The sequence below is a fragment of the Parasteatoda tepidariorum genome, chromosome 6, assembly GCF_982258835.1.
Source record: "Parasteatoda tepidariorum strain Cologne lab strain chromosome 6, Ptep-v5.0, whole genome shotgun sequence".
NCBI lineage: Eukaryota > Metazoa > Arthropoda > Arachnida > Araneae > Theridiidae > Parasteatoda > Parasteatoda tepidariorum.
In genome coordinates, this window is record NC_141760.1 from 23,084,334 (window position 1) to 23,101,554 (window position 17,221).

Sequence of the window (17,221 nt, forward strand, 5' to 3'; positions counted from 1 at the left end):
AGATAATAAAAGAATGCAGATAAGAAATACCCCTTACACCGGTTTGCATAATAATGAAAAATATATTATTTCAAATACCAATGAACATAGGATAACTGTACATTAACATATTTTTAATAGACATATATATATAAACTATAAGCCTGCTTGGCCAAACAAGCTCGGTGATAATAACCTTAACCGTATGATAATAACCTCATATTAGTGATAATAACAATGTTATCACTAATATGGTACAATACTGGGAATTGCAGTTGAAAGCTGATTTCCTACTTTTTTTTCACATTGATTTAAAAAACCAATCTCTTTTAATGATTAACTTAATTGTTAATCGAAATTTTTAAGTAATAATATCACTTTTAGTATATATTTTTAGGTTTATTTTCTTCGTAATTAAAAAAAACAAGCTATTCATATACCATGTAGTCATTAACATGCTATATTTCAAGAGGGCATGACTAAGTTTACGAAATAGTCATAAAATTAGAAATAGATAAACTTTTACTACGTGTCCTTGTAAAATGCTTCCTGTTGGAAATTACCTCCAACAGTTCAAGCTTGTATGTCCATAAAATTGACAAGTTTAACATAGAAAAAAACTCAATAACAATCAATTCAAGGTTTTCATCAATTGGAGGGCTTCATCATATCCCATGGAAGAACAATATCCATTTGTTGGGTTTGTTTTCATTAATGTCCTTGAAACGAAACGCTATTTTTAACTCTCAAACAAGGTTAGAAATTAAGAGAGCTATAACTTTCTCGTCAAACCTGTTGCACTTTTGGGATCAAGTAGAAAAAATTATATAAGAAATATTTGTAAACAAAGTAATATCTTTTACTTTTCTTTTTAGAATTTCGCCAACAACGTGACAAATTGTAAGCAAAAACTGGATGTTAGCATTTTTTGCAAATATTTTTGTCTTAACGTCTGATTAGATAGGTTATCATATCATATTTCACCTGTGGTAAGAAGACTGTCAATCTACTGTTAGTGATAAATTGCTTAATATTTGACGAGTAGAGAATACTTTTTCTCTACGATTGCTAAAAATGGCGATTTTTAAGATGCACAGTTCACCTATTTGTCCAGCTTGCCGATCAGTATTAATGGCAGCTGATTACCTGAGATTGGAAATCGATGTGATTAGTTATAATTTAAGTACAGGGGAATTCAAGACCCCAGAATATAAGAAGGTATGTACTTTAAAATGTTGTTATTAAAATATTGTTTGTTTAATTTAAGAGTCATAGTATTTAAATAATTGCAAAATTAATAAATGCTAAAAATATTATATTAGTGATAGGTAATTCTATGTTGAAAAATGAATACTACTGCCCTAAATTTTGGAAATTCGAAAGGTTTGAGCCGTTTTTTTTCTTCATATTTTTAAATAATTTTCATTTCGTTTTGCTCAGCAATCTAAACAGTAATCTTATAAATTTTTTTTAGTAATTTAAAATTATCTTTTAAAATTAGTTTTATCTTATAATTTTTAAAACCCAATTTATTTTCATATTTCAATTTTTTATTTACGGGAATTTCTTTAGGTAGCAATACTGACATTGCACTTATGCGTTAGATCTATTGTTTTCTTTAATTAATATCTAAGTGCACCAAAGACTAAAAAGAAATAAAAACCACAATTAACCAGCAACTTACATGCAACAAGAAAATAAGTTATACTTCCTTTTTATCCCAACGAAATTGCTTTATTAACATTTTTATTGTCATAGGATATTTTTAGAGTTAAATAGATAGAAGAAAAAATAGGGCGACAACACTAGATTGTGTAAATATTAACAATACTTAAGATTATAAAGTTATCAAAATTCATTTAAATAGATGTGAGAAGGGTTAAATATGTTTTTTATGAACATCAGTAGTTATATTGTTGATTATTTCCTTTTAAACTCATTGCATTTTGCCACGCGTACTTAAAAACTTCAGCTTATGTTTTTTATTTTTTTTATAAATTCTTGGACAATGGCTCAATGTAACTAGTTAAAGTTAAAAGAAAACTAACATTATTTTAGCTTGAAGTTCTTTGTTTTGGAATTTAGAAGTTTCATAAAACCAAAATAGCATTTATTGTGTATTGAGCTATGTGTGAGTGGTTATTGAGTGTAAAGTTCTTGCTCATTGAGTTCTGGTCGCCAAAGGCGGCTAGTTAAAATAAAATGAGTGAATAAAAAAGAATATCATTCGGTAGTATTTTCTAAAAATCACATTTTAACTCTAACACAATGGAGGATTTTGAAGAAAGAAGGCTTTAAGTGAAGTTTTAGTGGATTTACAAAAATCAATTTTAAAAAATATAATAATACGTTGTTTACAAAACACATAGTCTAATTAACAATCGTCTCATTTAAATGATTTAGCTGAAAATGTTAGACATATAGCATATTTTTAAACACAAATTTCAATTTTTTTTTAAATGTCACGTGGTACATTTTGCCACAAGATTCGTTCTTGAATTAAACTCTTGTTATAAAAAATTCAACTGGACATAAAAAAATCTACATTGGGCAAATATCCTGTAATCTTTTCTTAAAAATAAGTAAAAAGTCATATTGGCTCAAAAATTGAATTTTTATCGGGTAAGGAGAAAGAGATGGGAAAGAAAAATTGGTATTTATTCCATTCCTAACTTTTACCAACTTTTTAGGAGTTGAAAGTTTGCGAAATGAAAAATAAATTCTTAAGTTGTTTAATATTTTCGATACTTTACTTTCGATACTTTCGTTTTTATGAAATAAAAGTTTCCTAAATGAAAAAATGATTCTTAAGTTGTTTAATATTTTCAATACTATACACTTTTGTACTGCCGTTAGTTTGCTAGTATTTCCATTAAAGCCAATTGGAGTAATTAAAACGGTTATTAATGAAAATAGACTATGTGAAAAAGTAGTGTTTGCATAAAATTTAGAACTTGTTATGAAAGTTAATCAATAAAGTATTAACATTTTAAAACTAGTAAAACTATGCACATAAATAATTTATAAAAAATAATACCAATAGGTTTTATAATAGGTATTTTATCTGGTTCTGTAAGAGATAGTAATGAGATTTATGAGGGAATTCGGGCAACATTTCGTCAATGTTGTCTAATGTTTTTAGCACTGAGATTCAAACAAAGTTATACAAATATAGTAAGTCAAACATGAATAGTTATACTTTGTAAGTTAACAATAAAAAGTAAATAAGTGTTGGAGAAAAAATACTAAAATAAGCGGAAATCTAAATTTGTAAAAATATGTTTAATAAAACCAAAGGGTGTGTTGACTGTCCGTGTCAAATTGGGTGAAAAATTTACAGAAAACCCGAATAAGCGCAATTCACATTTCATCAAAATGTTAAACTGCAATTCACATTTCATAATAGAATGCATAATTTAGTAGATAATCTCATAAATCTGCCCTTAAATAGAAAATTTAAGAATTCTTCTGAAAACGATTTTATAAAAATAATTTTTTTTTAAAATTTGACACTGAATAATACGCATTTTAAATCTCTTTCGAAGATAAATTGACTTGAAAATTAATTTCTATAATATTATCTTTTATTATTCAATCTAAAAAATTTGAAATAATTTGGAATAAGTAAGGTATAAAAATTTAAATACTTTTTAATTTACGTGTTTTTATTAAAAAAATCCAATTTATAAGGGAATCAGTCGAATAGTTTTTTCATAGATAAAAATTTAAAAGCTTTGCGATGGCAAAATATGCAAGAATGAAATTAATTTTTGTCAGACTATGAATGACAAAGAACAAGGTTCGAGTCAGAAGAACGGTGAGTCAGAGAACACGAGTTCGAAAAACCACTGAAAGAGGGAGTTCGAACATTTAAAAATAATTAAAGACGGAATTTGCATATTATTAATTTTGAGTGTTTCTACCCTCATTATGCAAATGTTATTTTTTGATTGGATGATAAATATGCTTGTATATATAAGACAAATCGAGATAAGATTTGGTGATTTTCATGACTGTATGTAGTGAATTAGTTGCCTCATGTTATGGAGAGTAGACTGCTCTCGAGGTTTATTTTCCTTTATGATGTTTTAGTTCAGTTATAATTCTGGCTTAATAAAAATTCTTGTTAGCTCAAAGATGATTTTTTCATTATGCTTGCTTAGCATTTTCCATTACGCACTAAACTCTGCCAGCAATTTGTAGGAATATAAACTTTAGACCACTCTTCTGACTAAACCATGGAATCATACGTACTACACTGTACTATTTTCCCATAGTTTGAAGTTCAAGAATTCAAATCCTAGAAAAGTCGAGAAAAAAAAAAAAGATATTGCTCAGACGCTTTTGTGTCCGATTTTGAGCCTGAAATTACGCTTTTGTGTCTGATTTCGTAGCTTTAAAAATCACCTGCACTATTACATAAATAATCACAAGAGACTGAAGTGGCAAGATATTACCTAATTAAAAAATCATTCACTTCATAATTATATAAGTGGGAAAAAACAGTCGGCACATTGCAAGTGCTCAAAAACATGTGCCTCCATTTTCAAGACTTGCTAGGCGTGAATGAAAAGAAAATGCTCTTTGTTTTCTTCTCATACACATTTGGCAAGTCTTGAAAATGGGTGCCTGTTTTTGAGCACTTGAAATATGTCCACTGTTATGTCCTCTTTACATGTTTTTGAAGCGAATTAGCCAGGAAGTCGCCTGGACTAATTAATCAGAATATTTAGAGTTAAGCATTTGAGCTATCATCTATTTCTAGCGCATTTTCTTTCGTTTGATACACTTTTAACTTTATTTTTGTAACTAATTTAATTATTTTTTAACAAACTTGAACCAATTGTTTTCATTAACTAGATGAATCCTACTCTCACGCTTCCCACTATCGAGGATGATGGATTTTATTTGTATGAAGGGTAAGTTCATTTCCGTTGAAGAATATTGTATGTTGTCTAACAATCTGCAAATGATTTTTCCCCCTGTAAGGTAAAGCAAAAGAGTTTGCACACAATTCAACAAAGCAATTTTATAAATAGTAAATATTTATTTCTTCTAAAGATTATTGATGTTGACTACATTTGTTATGTATGCATTCTTCATTATAATGTCTTAAGCTTCGAATTTAATTCCTAGAGGAAATGATCTAATGGTAGCATTAAGTAACGACATATAAAAAAGAAATTTCTTAAATAATTATTATTCATTCATTATGGGAGTAAATCATTGTAGTAATTTGTTTTATTAATTTATCTCCAATGTTCTACCGAGTGTGTAAAACTTTCTTTCATTTCCTCACATTGCTGTTTTAAAAGATTAGCGACTAGTCATTTTGTGATTTTACATAAAAATGCAAATCTTTAAGTTTCTCTTATGAGGAACATGCATTAAATAAAGTAAAACAAAGTTAGAGAAATATTGAAACTACAATAATTTTCAAGAAATTCAATCTTTTGGTCACAGAAGGATCCTACTTAGTCAACCAAATTTTAAATAGTTCAGAAAGTTCAGGCGTGTGGAGAAAAGTTGCAGAATAGTCTATCCGTTACTTGGCAGTTTTTTCAATAGATGAAATTTAACGGTATACAAACTATAATTATAATATAATAACTATAATGAGGTAGATAAAATGTATTAATAATGTGTATATTACAGCCGAGCTGTTCTGGCCTACATGTTGAATAAATATGCCCCAGAAAGTCCTGTTTATCCAAGCGATCCTGCTGAAAGAGCTGTAGTGGACAGAATGCTTTATTTCGATAGTGGAACACTCTACAGAACTCAGAGGGGTGTTATGGTATGATTCTAGATTTTAATTCAAAACTATAATTTTATATTCTTTAGGTAACTCTAAGAACTCACTTGTAATAAAGGAAGTATTAGAGCTGTTGTTCTCCAAGTAAGCTCATTTTTTTGTATAGAATTATTATTATTATTATTATTCTTTGTATAAAGCATTTTGTCTACTTTGAATCGGTGGAGATACAAATTAGAAGCGAGAGTGTAAGAGTTAAGGTGAAACATTTGATAAATGAGCAATAAATACTGCAGTTAGACAAATGATGTTTTTAAAGATGATTTCAAAATATAATTTTAAAATTAAATGATTAAACTAAATATATATATATATATATATATATATATATATATATATATATATATATATATATATATATATATATATATATATATATATATATATATATATATATATATATATATATATATATATATATATAATATAGTTTTTTACTTTCGGATGCCATTAATTCAAATGAATTGTAATATTAGCATTTTGCGATCAAATATTTTAATAACAATAATGCATTTAAATAATATTAATACTTTTACTCATGAGTAGAAACGATTTCCATTGTCAGAATACTTGCTTTTGTATTGAATACTTTAATTAAGGATAGTTTATCTTTACTTTATCTTTACTTACACTTAAGGATAGTTTATCTTTAACTTATGTTCTGAACTGAACTTAAAAATTGAAATTAATAAAATATGCATTAAAGCACAGCATTTATGTTTTACGTTATTTCATTAGCTTTGGTGTTGACATAGCTATATTAAATTCCGAATTAAGAAAGCTGAAATTTTATTTTAGTTAAAATATTGTAATGGCTGTAATGTAATGTAAAAGGGAATTGTAAAAAATCACATTGTTATTGCAATCAGAAGAACTATTTTACATTTTACAATAATCATCGTTAAAATTTCAATGACAAAGCGGTTTTTTAAACGTATTTAAAGCAACGCATTTAAAAATATTTATCTTCTAGAAGTAAAAAGTAAAGCGAATCAGCTATCAAATCGAACAAGCTAAACATCAATTCCAAAATATGTACTCAAACAAGAATTCCGTATTGAAAACATCGTGCATACAGAACAGGAATATTTTATGGTACAATAATTAAAAACTTACTTACTTTGCTAAGCAAAAAAATTTGATTTAACTTTTACTTTTTACTATTTTTTTGTTGTTGATAGATGCGTCGTTCGTTCAAACTTGTCGGTCGTCCGTCTTTAACTCGAACCCGGTAACGTTACAGTTACGTTTTTTTGAACCACGGATGTGAAGAAATCACTTCAAGCTTACTGCAAGTCATTTTTATTGGGATATCTGCAAGTCACGTAGTGTGGGTATTTCGGCTTTGATTAGTTGTTGAAACGTGGCATTTTTTTCGTTATCAACTGTTCCTTCCATTCTATTTCGAGTAAGCCAAGCCCGTCAAGCATCAATTCTCTTAGATGAAGCATTCTAATTTTTTTCAAAAAGATTTAAAATCACTTAATATATCTTACTTAACACAACGCCAGGCTCGAAGCCATGAAGAAACAATTATTCATCGAAGTTACCAGGTGCACAAAATAAATACATATCACGGTTACAATAAATTACGTAAACAAATAATAAATCTAATTTAAGTAAAAGAAGAATTACATTTTAACGAATTCGATGCGCTATATGGCGTTATATTTAATTAACTTCAGGCTAATTAATATTCTAATTTATGTGGACAGACTTTGCTCGACTTTAGCACGCCACCTTGTTCATAAACGATCAGCTGACATTAAGGTCATGGGTCATATGTAAGGGTATCAATGATATTCTTTTTGAAGTGTGAGTGCTTAAATGAATGGAAATCTTCGTGAAATCGGTATGCCATTCTTTGTTGGTCTTAGCTTTCATGATTTTTTGGATGAAACGTTTATCTATTTTCTTAACAGTTATCTTTTATGGACATAAATAATTCTTTTTCCATGGTCTTTATTCAATTTTTTAACTTGTTCATCTCGTAATTATTTTGTTTAATATTTTTCAGACGCCCATGGTGTATCAAAATAAACCTGCAGATCCTGAAAAAGTGAAAGAGTTCGAAAATACTTTCAAATTGCTGAACGGCTTTTTAGAAAAAACGGCTTACGTTGCAGGAAATAACATTACCATCGCAGATTTTGCAATTATTGCGAATTTATCATCCATTAAGTTCGTAAGTGGAAAAGTTTTTAATATTTTTTTATATACATGTAGAGAATAATTTACATCTCATAATAATGTTTGTATGAACTAAATTTTATTGAACTAAAAAATTAACCTTTTAATAGTTACTTAATTTTATTGCTAAAAGGGGCATTTTTTTTTTAAATTTGTAGTTATCTACATAACATTTCTTTCTATATTACAATCAAAAGATTAAAGAGAGGTAATATTTTACTTTTCCTAATAATAAGTGATATTTTAAAATATTAACATTTATCCAAAACTATATTTTACTTCTAAGCAATAAAAAAAATCAAGACTAAAAAAATCGATTCCTTGACAAAAACTTGACTTAGAATGTTTTTGAATAATAGCTCAAACTTTCTTAATCTGTTATGCTAAGATCATTAGTCAATCATAGATAAATGCTTAAAAATTAATTACTATTCCTACTTCTGTTTGAATTTTATTTTGGACTTATTTTTCTGTTTTGTAAGTTCAAAATAAATAATTATATGAAGCAAGTTTTTAAGCTTTAAGTAAGATTACAAAACTCCACAAAATAGAAAAACTGATCCTTGATGGCACAAGGGAGAGAGCATTCGTCTTCCAGTGAGTTGACCCAGGTTCGAATCCCAGCAATGGCTGGTTGTTAAAAATTCTGCTTCCGTCTAATACAGACTACATCACTGCCGCAAAATATCCTCAGTGGTATATCGAGCATGGGTTCCCGTCTTACCGTCTTGCTAACCATAAGAGGTTTACGTGGTTTTCCCCTCCATAAACTGTACTTGCGGATACGTTTCATCAAATCTCCTCCACGAAGGTCGCGTTCGTCACAATGCGTGATCCTGGAATAGCCTTGTCTTCTGGGTCGGGCCTAAAAATAAAAAGCTACGGAGTTGAACATTGATAGTCTTAAAATCTGAATGGTTCAACACCGATTATGAAATAAAGTTAAAACAAGTCGAAAAACTGTCATTAAATAGATTCATGTTTTCTTTTTAATTAAACTTAGCTCTAGCTCCATTTTTTACAGGGTACTAACCAAAGTCCCAAGCTAGCATTTCAATTTTTGATCGACTGCAACTATAGTTCTGAAAGTAATGATATCTAGTAAAATGGGACTGCTTATAGCATTATCTTGTAGTAATTTTGTAGTAACATAGTGTTATTTTTTTTGTCGTATGCCTGTTTAGGCAGCGGGGGTGCGATTGTTCCTGTTTTTCAGTGGCGCCATCTATGGCCAGGAATTCGACTTCTGCCACGCCATTCACACAACCGCAATCCGTTTATAGGCCGGGTCGCATTCCTACACAAAGGAGAAAGGACATAGAACACACACAGAGAGAGAAAGAAACATCCATGCCTTGCCCGGGATTCGAACCCAGGACCTTTCTGATGCAAGGACAGTTCCCTGCCCCGTGCACAGGCCGGTCGACGTAACATAGTGTTTCTATATAGAAATCATTACGAGATTTTGTTAAAAAGGATTTTGAAGACTTTGAGAGCAGCATTGCTTTAATACTGATATACTCATTGTGAACAATCTCGCTGAGGAAAGAACACTTAGAATACAAATATATTTGTTTCAAAGTATTCGTACTTCGTGACAAAATGATCTTAAAATGGGAAAAACATGAGGTACCTGTATTTTCTCTGCACAGAGCTTCAGAAAGTTCACTTTGATCTGAAATTTCGTATCGTTTTCGAAATAGAAACACTAACATCGCAATTTACCACTTAGTTTATATTGTAAGCGATCTCATCTTGCAGTCAATGGAATGAAATAAACGAGAACTTACAAGTGATATCCTTTTCATACAAAAATGATTTTTTTTGCAGTAGATTTTTTTATTCTAAGCCATATTTCATTAACATATAAATTTAAAAAAAGGTTATTTTTTTATTAAAACTCTTAAATCCTTATTGTAACATATAAATTTAAAAAAAGGTTATTTTTTTATTAAAACTCTTAAATCCTTATTGTTTGAATTTATTTATAATATTCATGCCTTTTTTTATACTTTTACTAAAGGAATATCTTTTTTCGCACCAGGTAAAAACATTAGGCATAATCAATTAATCGGTCTTAATCAACGCTACGCAATGGTGCACAAAACTGAAATGAAAACTAAAATAATCCCAATACTTTTTATTCTTATTTGTTGCCTAAACTTTACGTTATTAGTTTGGACAATGCACGTTTATTGAAATTGAACCTATTAAAATAAAGAGTAACTGTATTCAGCCCTGCTTTTAGGCTGTCGAAATTTATCACGTCAAGCAATTGTCTCGATTAATTTTACTCTTCAGTGAGCTACTGTTTTTTTTAAAATCTCAATTATGATTGATTTCAAATTTATGTTTTACATTTCAAAAGTGTGTTTTTTTAAGGGGAAATTTCCGTATTGTGATCTGTGGCTGGATAATCTCCAATTCATGGCAACTTCCGGGTAGCAGCTAGCAAGAAACTAAAAGAAAAACATCGCAGACTGGGAGGGTATAACTCGTAGCCACCTCCGGGCAAATCTCGACATTTTTTCTTTTTGATTTTTTTTCCATTTAAAATCAGTTTGGCGCTTGCGATTGCAGTTGGTGTAGCAGATATCATGATACAGAAATATCCCTAAAATAAACTTGTCGTTTTGGATAATTTTTAAATCACTATTTCGTTAACGTCACAAACGTGAGGGAAACTCGAATGTGATCAAGCAGAGCTGTAAGCTCGAAAAAATGCCAAGTGTTAACTTTTAATTATTGGAAAAAGACGCAATCGTCCAACGTCTAGAATGTTAAATTGGTGAATAAAATTCACTTTTGTAACATCCCTTTCAAATAGACCAATTAAAAGTTTTGAAGGAATTTTAGTATTGGTGGTTAAATTCTTGCAACAGCCTGTTCAAATTTCAGTACCCAAGCTCAAACAATTTGGGAGCTATAAGAGAGACTCACACACAGAGACATGAATTCTTATTTTCATTCTTATTTTTATGTAACAAAATGGCTGCTCAGAGGAAGTTGACTTATGGTTCTAAATCAAAGATTTTGACTTTGACAGATATTTGAACGAAGAACGAGAATGAAACTTCTGAACGAGAAAAGGAAAAAAAATGAGGTTAAAATATACTTGAGGGTGCCCCTTGGTGAAATTGGCGACTTATGTATGGCGCCATTCCTATTTGAGCGGAACACTGTGGTAACAGGAATGGCGGGTAAAACTTTATAAAATTGTAAGGAACCCAATATAAGCAAGATTAATTAACACAATAAAATAAATTTTGAATCAAAACAAAAATTAATGGAGTAAGCACAGAAAAAAAAGGAAAAGAAAAAAACTCACTTCTTCATTAAGCTTGATATCCTCAGATCATGCACAGAATTTTCTAATAGCAGTTAGATACTGTCTAAATTTATCATGAATAGAATCTGTGTACCTCCATCGCCACATAAATTCGGCGAAATAAGAATCGAAAATGGCGTCCGTGGTACCGGACTGGCGGTGACATTTTTTTTATAGTCCCTTTTTATGACTGCCCACATAAATCCGATCTTATTGACCCGAAGCAAAGGTAACCTTACCAGCCGATATCCAACGTAGAACTAACGGACCTCTGAAATTACATATACTGTGGAACATTTAAAAATAAAGCTGAAATCTAAACCTATTAGAATCACGATTGGGTTTCAACATCGCCCAGCTTGGCGATCAACCGCGATCGCAACTTGGCGTCCCGAGAATAAAGGGGCACCCTCAAATATAGTCTACCCAAAAATGAAAAGAAAAGAAGAACTTTACAAACATCAAGACTATAAAACGAATTTTCTCCACATAGTTAGTGCAGTTTACTGATAAGATGACATTATGTTATACTAGTCTGATGATTGCCAAATGTGATGAAAACATTTAAAACTTTTAGCTTAGATTATTTTAATTCTAATCAGTAAATAAATATTTGATATTTTTTTAACGATATCATTATCATTTTTGAGACATTTTAACATTGCTATACTGTTAATTAATTTACAATTTATTATTTCTTTCAGTTCCCGTAAGTCTATTTTCTCTCACAAGTTGTCAACCCTCAACCAACGGGAAGATTTTATCCAATTTTTCACTATTAAAAAAAATCATTAATAAAAAGTGTAGTTTTCAATTCATCGAGATAATAAGCAATAAAAGCTTTTTAATAGTGTTAATTTTGAAGTTTTTTATAACGTTAAGAAAATAAGCGAAAAATATGTTTGTATTAACGGATGAAACTACCTAGTTCTTCTACGGAAATTGAAAAATTAAAATTCTTAATATATTATATATTTATAAATAAAATGTGCATGATAAAAAAATACAAACAGATTTCATGACCTGTAGAAAAATGTTAGTCATTTGAAAAACAAGCATTATGAATTATCGAGCTGTTGCTTTAGTAATTACTGCGGACAAAATATCCCGTTTCTAAAAATAGATGTTTTACCCTTTTCATTGGATTTCGCTTCATATAAAATTTAAATTTGAAGATATTGTAACTTTACTGATTTAATTTATTGTCATGATACATTTTAACAAATTTTCGCTTTTTTTTGCAGTGGTTGGATTATTCATTTGATAAATACCCAAAAATATCTGCCTGGATGGCAAAAATGAAGAAAGAAGTCCCATCCTACGTGAAAATCAATGAGATTCCTGTTAAGGAATATAAAAAAGTCTTAACAAAGAGACTTCAGTCAAATAGCAGTTGAATATTGAAAAAAGAAAACGAATGTATTGTTGAAAGATTTAGTTGTTAAAAAGTAGTTTTACAACTTATTAAAATTTAATGTAATATTCAAACTTTGATCAATGTTTATGTACTTATATATTATATATATACATACATAACAACAGGACTACATCCCTGTTATCATTGTTAAATTCATCTTTAATAATGCAGTCAAAAGCCATAATACTTATAAAAAGATTTATTTAAAGATAGGCAGGTGGTTATAACAGTTCCCATCCCCACTCCACAAGGGAGGGGGTGTGGACGAAACTGGGGATGGCTCCGGCAGATGTTTATTGGAACACGTTATTCAGCAAGAGAAATGCGAAAACAATCGCTCCCTCATTAAATACTTACAGATTTTGATGTAAACAGGTTCCAGTCGTACATACCTTTGTAACTATACGCATTATGGAAAATCATTTAATGCTTCCTAATATGGAAGTGAAAGAGGAACAAGATTCTAAAAACAACTCCTCCTTTGAAATATAAATCTAATTATTATTCAATGGTATGTTTTCAACCTTGAATTCCCAAAATAGAATATCTCTACTCTTACTCTTTAACAAAGACATTTTATGAAACCGAAAGAGTTTTAATTCTTTTATTAATACAAAAGTATTCATGATTTTTGTATTACATATATATACACCGAAGATCCATTACATTATGACCACCCTCCATCTATAACAATGGGCTCGCCCAGGTTTTCATGGTTTCTCTCCCAGGAACAATATTTTCATGGGGCACATTAGGACCGATAATCCTCATAGAACAATCCCTGACGTCTGTAAGCTACTTGAACATAGTTGCAGACCAGGTTAACCCATTCATGGCAACAGTTTTTCCTGCGGGGATGGTGTTTACGAACAGGATTATGCATCATGTCATAAGGGTCGAATCGTCGAGGAACATTCCAGTGACTTTCAAGTCATGTCTTGACCCCCAAATTCACCTGACCTTAATCCAATAGAGCATTTGTGGTCCTACATGTTATTAGCAGGGTGGCTCGTGTATATATATATATATATATATATATATATATATATATATATATATATATATATATATATATATATATATATGTATTTCTTTTATTTGCGACGAAGAATAACTTCCTTTTTTTCTCGTTGGTAACAAAGAATTGAAATAACAAGCATGTTAGCTATCGTAAGCATGAAAGCCAAAACGTACTTGATTACAAATTTCTGAATGAAAATTCTTTCCTTGCGTAGACAATGAAAAGCTGAAACAAATTGAGCTTCGTAAGAATTAAAATACTAAAGCTAATATTTCACATCGATAAACACATAGTTCACATCAATATTATGTTTTAATTATACTTATACAGTTCAATAATAAAAACTTTATTCATAATGATTATAATAACTTTTCAGTCATAGTTCAAAGTTTTGAAATTTATCATTGTTTTTTTTTTAGCAAAGTTGTGAATCTTTAATATTAAGTCATGTATTTCAGTTCAAAATTTTTATTTCTATAACTTATTATTGACTAAAGAATTGAATTTTTTATGAAAGAATAAATTTTAATGATTATAATAATTTATTCATCACATTTCAAATTTGTTTAACTTAGTAGAGATCATAGTTTACAAAGCAAACTATAAAAGGTGGCATTTTAATTTTCAGGGATTGGGGAACGTCAGCGAAAAGGGGGTGAAGCCCACTAGTTAATTTATGTTTTTCTGTTATTTACTCTTTAATTTTCTGTACAGTGCAATAAATTACACATTTCTGTTTCATTCAATGCATGGTTAATCATTGGAAGAAGAAATATTTTGAGTTTATTTGAATCAGTTACTCTCAGAAAAATGTATTTCATAAATCAAACGAAGCTGTATTTTTTTTTAAATTCAGAATTTGGAATTTAGTTTTAATGTAAAATAACGAATATAAGTGTATAACAACAGTAAGTTCTACAGTTTTTGAAGTAATTAAAATAAAAACAATAAATGAAGTTCTTTAGTGTTTCTGAACTAAAGTAATTATATGCTTCTTGCTAAATTTTACAGACAACAGCGGTTTTTTGAAAAAAGCGTCATAGTTATCGAAGACAAATTTTATTCATGTGTTTGCAATGTTACATTCGCTGTATCATTCTCATTTACAAAAATGCAATATAGTAATAATGACAATAATAATTTTCGAAAGCTTTACAGAGCTGTTTCCATATTAAATGAGGTAACTTTGAGAGAGCATTTTTGTGTCAAATTTGAGAAAAGTTGGCATTATTTTTAATAAAAATAATTTTATTTAATTAATAAAAACAAAAAAATTTAGTAGTATTTTTATCAAGTATGCTGGATACTCATTGGCAAAAAATTGAGAGTGATAGAAAAAACATGAATTTTTTGCCAGACAATGCATCGGTGAAGAACCATAAGCACGTGTCCGTTATTCTCACATGAAAGGGCAAAATACCAAATGAATAGAGGAGGTACTAAATTAATGTGACGTAAATTAAATTAGGTGTGCCGCTTACTACATCACAGCGTGTAATAGTTCCGCTCTTGTTATAAGTCGACGTCGATATTAGACAGCATCGAAGTCGAAGGTAAGTTATATGTCTTCTTTTTAAAACAAAACACTTGCCTTAGGACCTACTAAACACACATAACACATGCTACACCTACTTAGGATTTAAACACCTATGTCCTCAATGAATAACATTTACAAGAGTTTTAAAATGTGTCTGTCTATTCCCTTGTGCAGATCTAGTGTGTATTCAACAGTGACAAAAAAAGTGCAAATGCAAAAAAATTATTTATAAAGTTGAAAAAAAAAATTTTTTTTCTCTCATACAGAGGAGTATTTTTTATATCCCATCCGCAATATTAGTAATTTCTCATCTGTGAGAATAGCCGTTTATTAATTGCTTTCACCTAATACGGTTTAATAACCTGAATTTTATCTTACAGCTATGCCCGCCAAATGAGGCCACTTAGTTTCTTGCAGCTGGGTACATGTTATAGCCGAGTGGGCTAATCAGTCAATCTCATGACCGTCAGAATGGGGGTTCGAGTCTCAGCGTTGAAACCGCAACTTTTCAATCATTCCCTTCATAAAAAGGTTTCAGTGCACAATGTCAGGGCAATTATACTGACTCTTCAATGGATGATGTTTCTCTATTATGAATAGAGGATTATGCCAATTTGTATAGAATGTACAGTTAGAAAATGTACGTGTACTCATAATAAATTGAAGTTAATTAAAGGCGCTTTACGCTGGTTTCGTTCTAGAAGACACTATACAATGTATAGTGAGCAAAAAAGGGAAAAAAATGAAATACCCTGAATAATTTTTGAGCTAATGATTGGATTTTTGCGTACTAGGATTCAATCTTAATAGTTCCAGAGGGTGACCTCAAATATGCAATTTTTGTGTTAATGATATTTTCAATTAGGAAATCAGACACCAAAATATATTCAGAATTAACATATTTTCTGAATAAACATAAATTTTCCCCCCATCGGATTATGATTTTGCTAATGATTTTGCCCTTTGCTAATATCCTTGGCAGTTGTGACTAACGTCATCTGCTGGCATATATTGGAACTAATTTCTCAAATTATGTACAGAAATCTGACAGCTTTTTTCCATCAATATATCAGCAGCGTAACCAGATCATCTGTGGTTTGTTTCAAAATTTATCATTTTAATTTCATGAAAATTTTAATACATCATTTAATTCGGAAAAAGAAAATTGATTTTAAATATAATTATCACTGAATATCTATAAATCACTATGTATGAATTAGGAATTAGCAACAATGCACGAAAATCTCAATTATTATCGATCTAGGCATTCTAAGTTTTTATCTTAATCTTAATAGTTCAAGTATCTGATCTCGAATGCTAATTAATTTGAGCAGACGATATTTCGAGTTACAAAATTAGATAAGAGAAATCACTTCCCCTTAAATTATTTTACTTAAAATTATTTCTTTAAAGAGATTTCATGTAAAATTAAATCCAAAAAAATGCGGAGGCTCGGGGAACAGAGCTCTCTCCTCCCAATGAGGTGACCCAGATGCTAATCCCAGCGATTGCTGATCGATACGATTTCCTCACTCGGCTCGAACTGATCGCTGAGCTAAAGTAAAATATCATCAGTGGTGGATGCATGATAGATTGCAATCCGACCAACTGCTGGAGATTTCGTGTTTTTTTTCTTTCTCTATATAACGCAAATGCTGGTTAGTTCCATCAAAAATTACTCTACCGCGCCAAGATTCTCCCGATGCTTGACCCGAGAGGTTTTATTGTCTTCTAGGTTTGGTTCAAGACATAGTTGAAGTTTGGTAGTCGTAAACTCAGAAATTTGGTCTTCTGTTCAACGAAGGTTTTAAAATAAAATAAAATTAGGTAATCAGGGACACAATAATGAATGAAAAATTCCCAGAAGTTGAGCCGGGATAGCCAGACCACCGAAGACTCTCCGTGTAGTAAATGGTAAATGGTGCACGTTAAAC

The 17,221-nt window shown here is 30.0% G+C and overlaps 1 protein-coding gene across 1 annotated transcript; it reads left to right on the forward strand.

The window, feature by feature from the left end:
- The first annotated feature begins 744 nt into the window (after nt 1-744).
- LOC107456039 (glutathione S-transferase 1-1) lies at nt 745-12,800 on the forward strand. The gene is made up of 5 exons (XM_043044941.3): nt 745-1,197; nt 4,840-4,898; nt 5,635-5,776; nt 7,812-7,979; nt 12,557-12,800. The coding sequence occupies exons 1-5, from the start codon at nt 1,054-1,056 to the stop codon at nt 12,707-12,709; spliced, it is 666 nt and encodes a 221-aa protein (XP_042900875.2). The 5' UTR covers nt 745-1,053; the 3' UTR covers nt 12,710-12,800.
- Nucleotides 12,801-17,221: the final 4,421 nt, after the last annotated feature.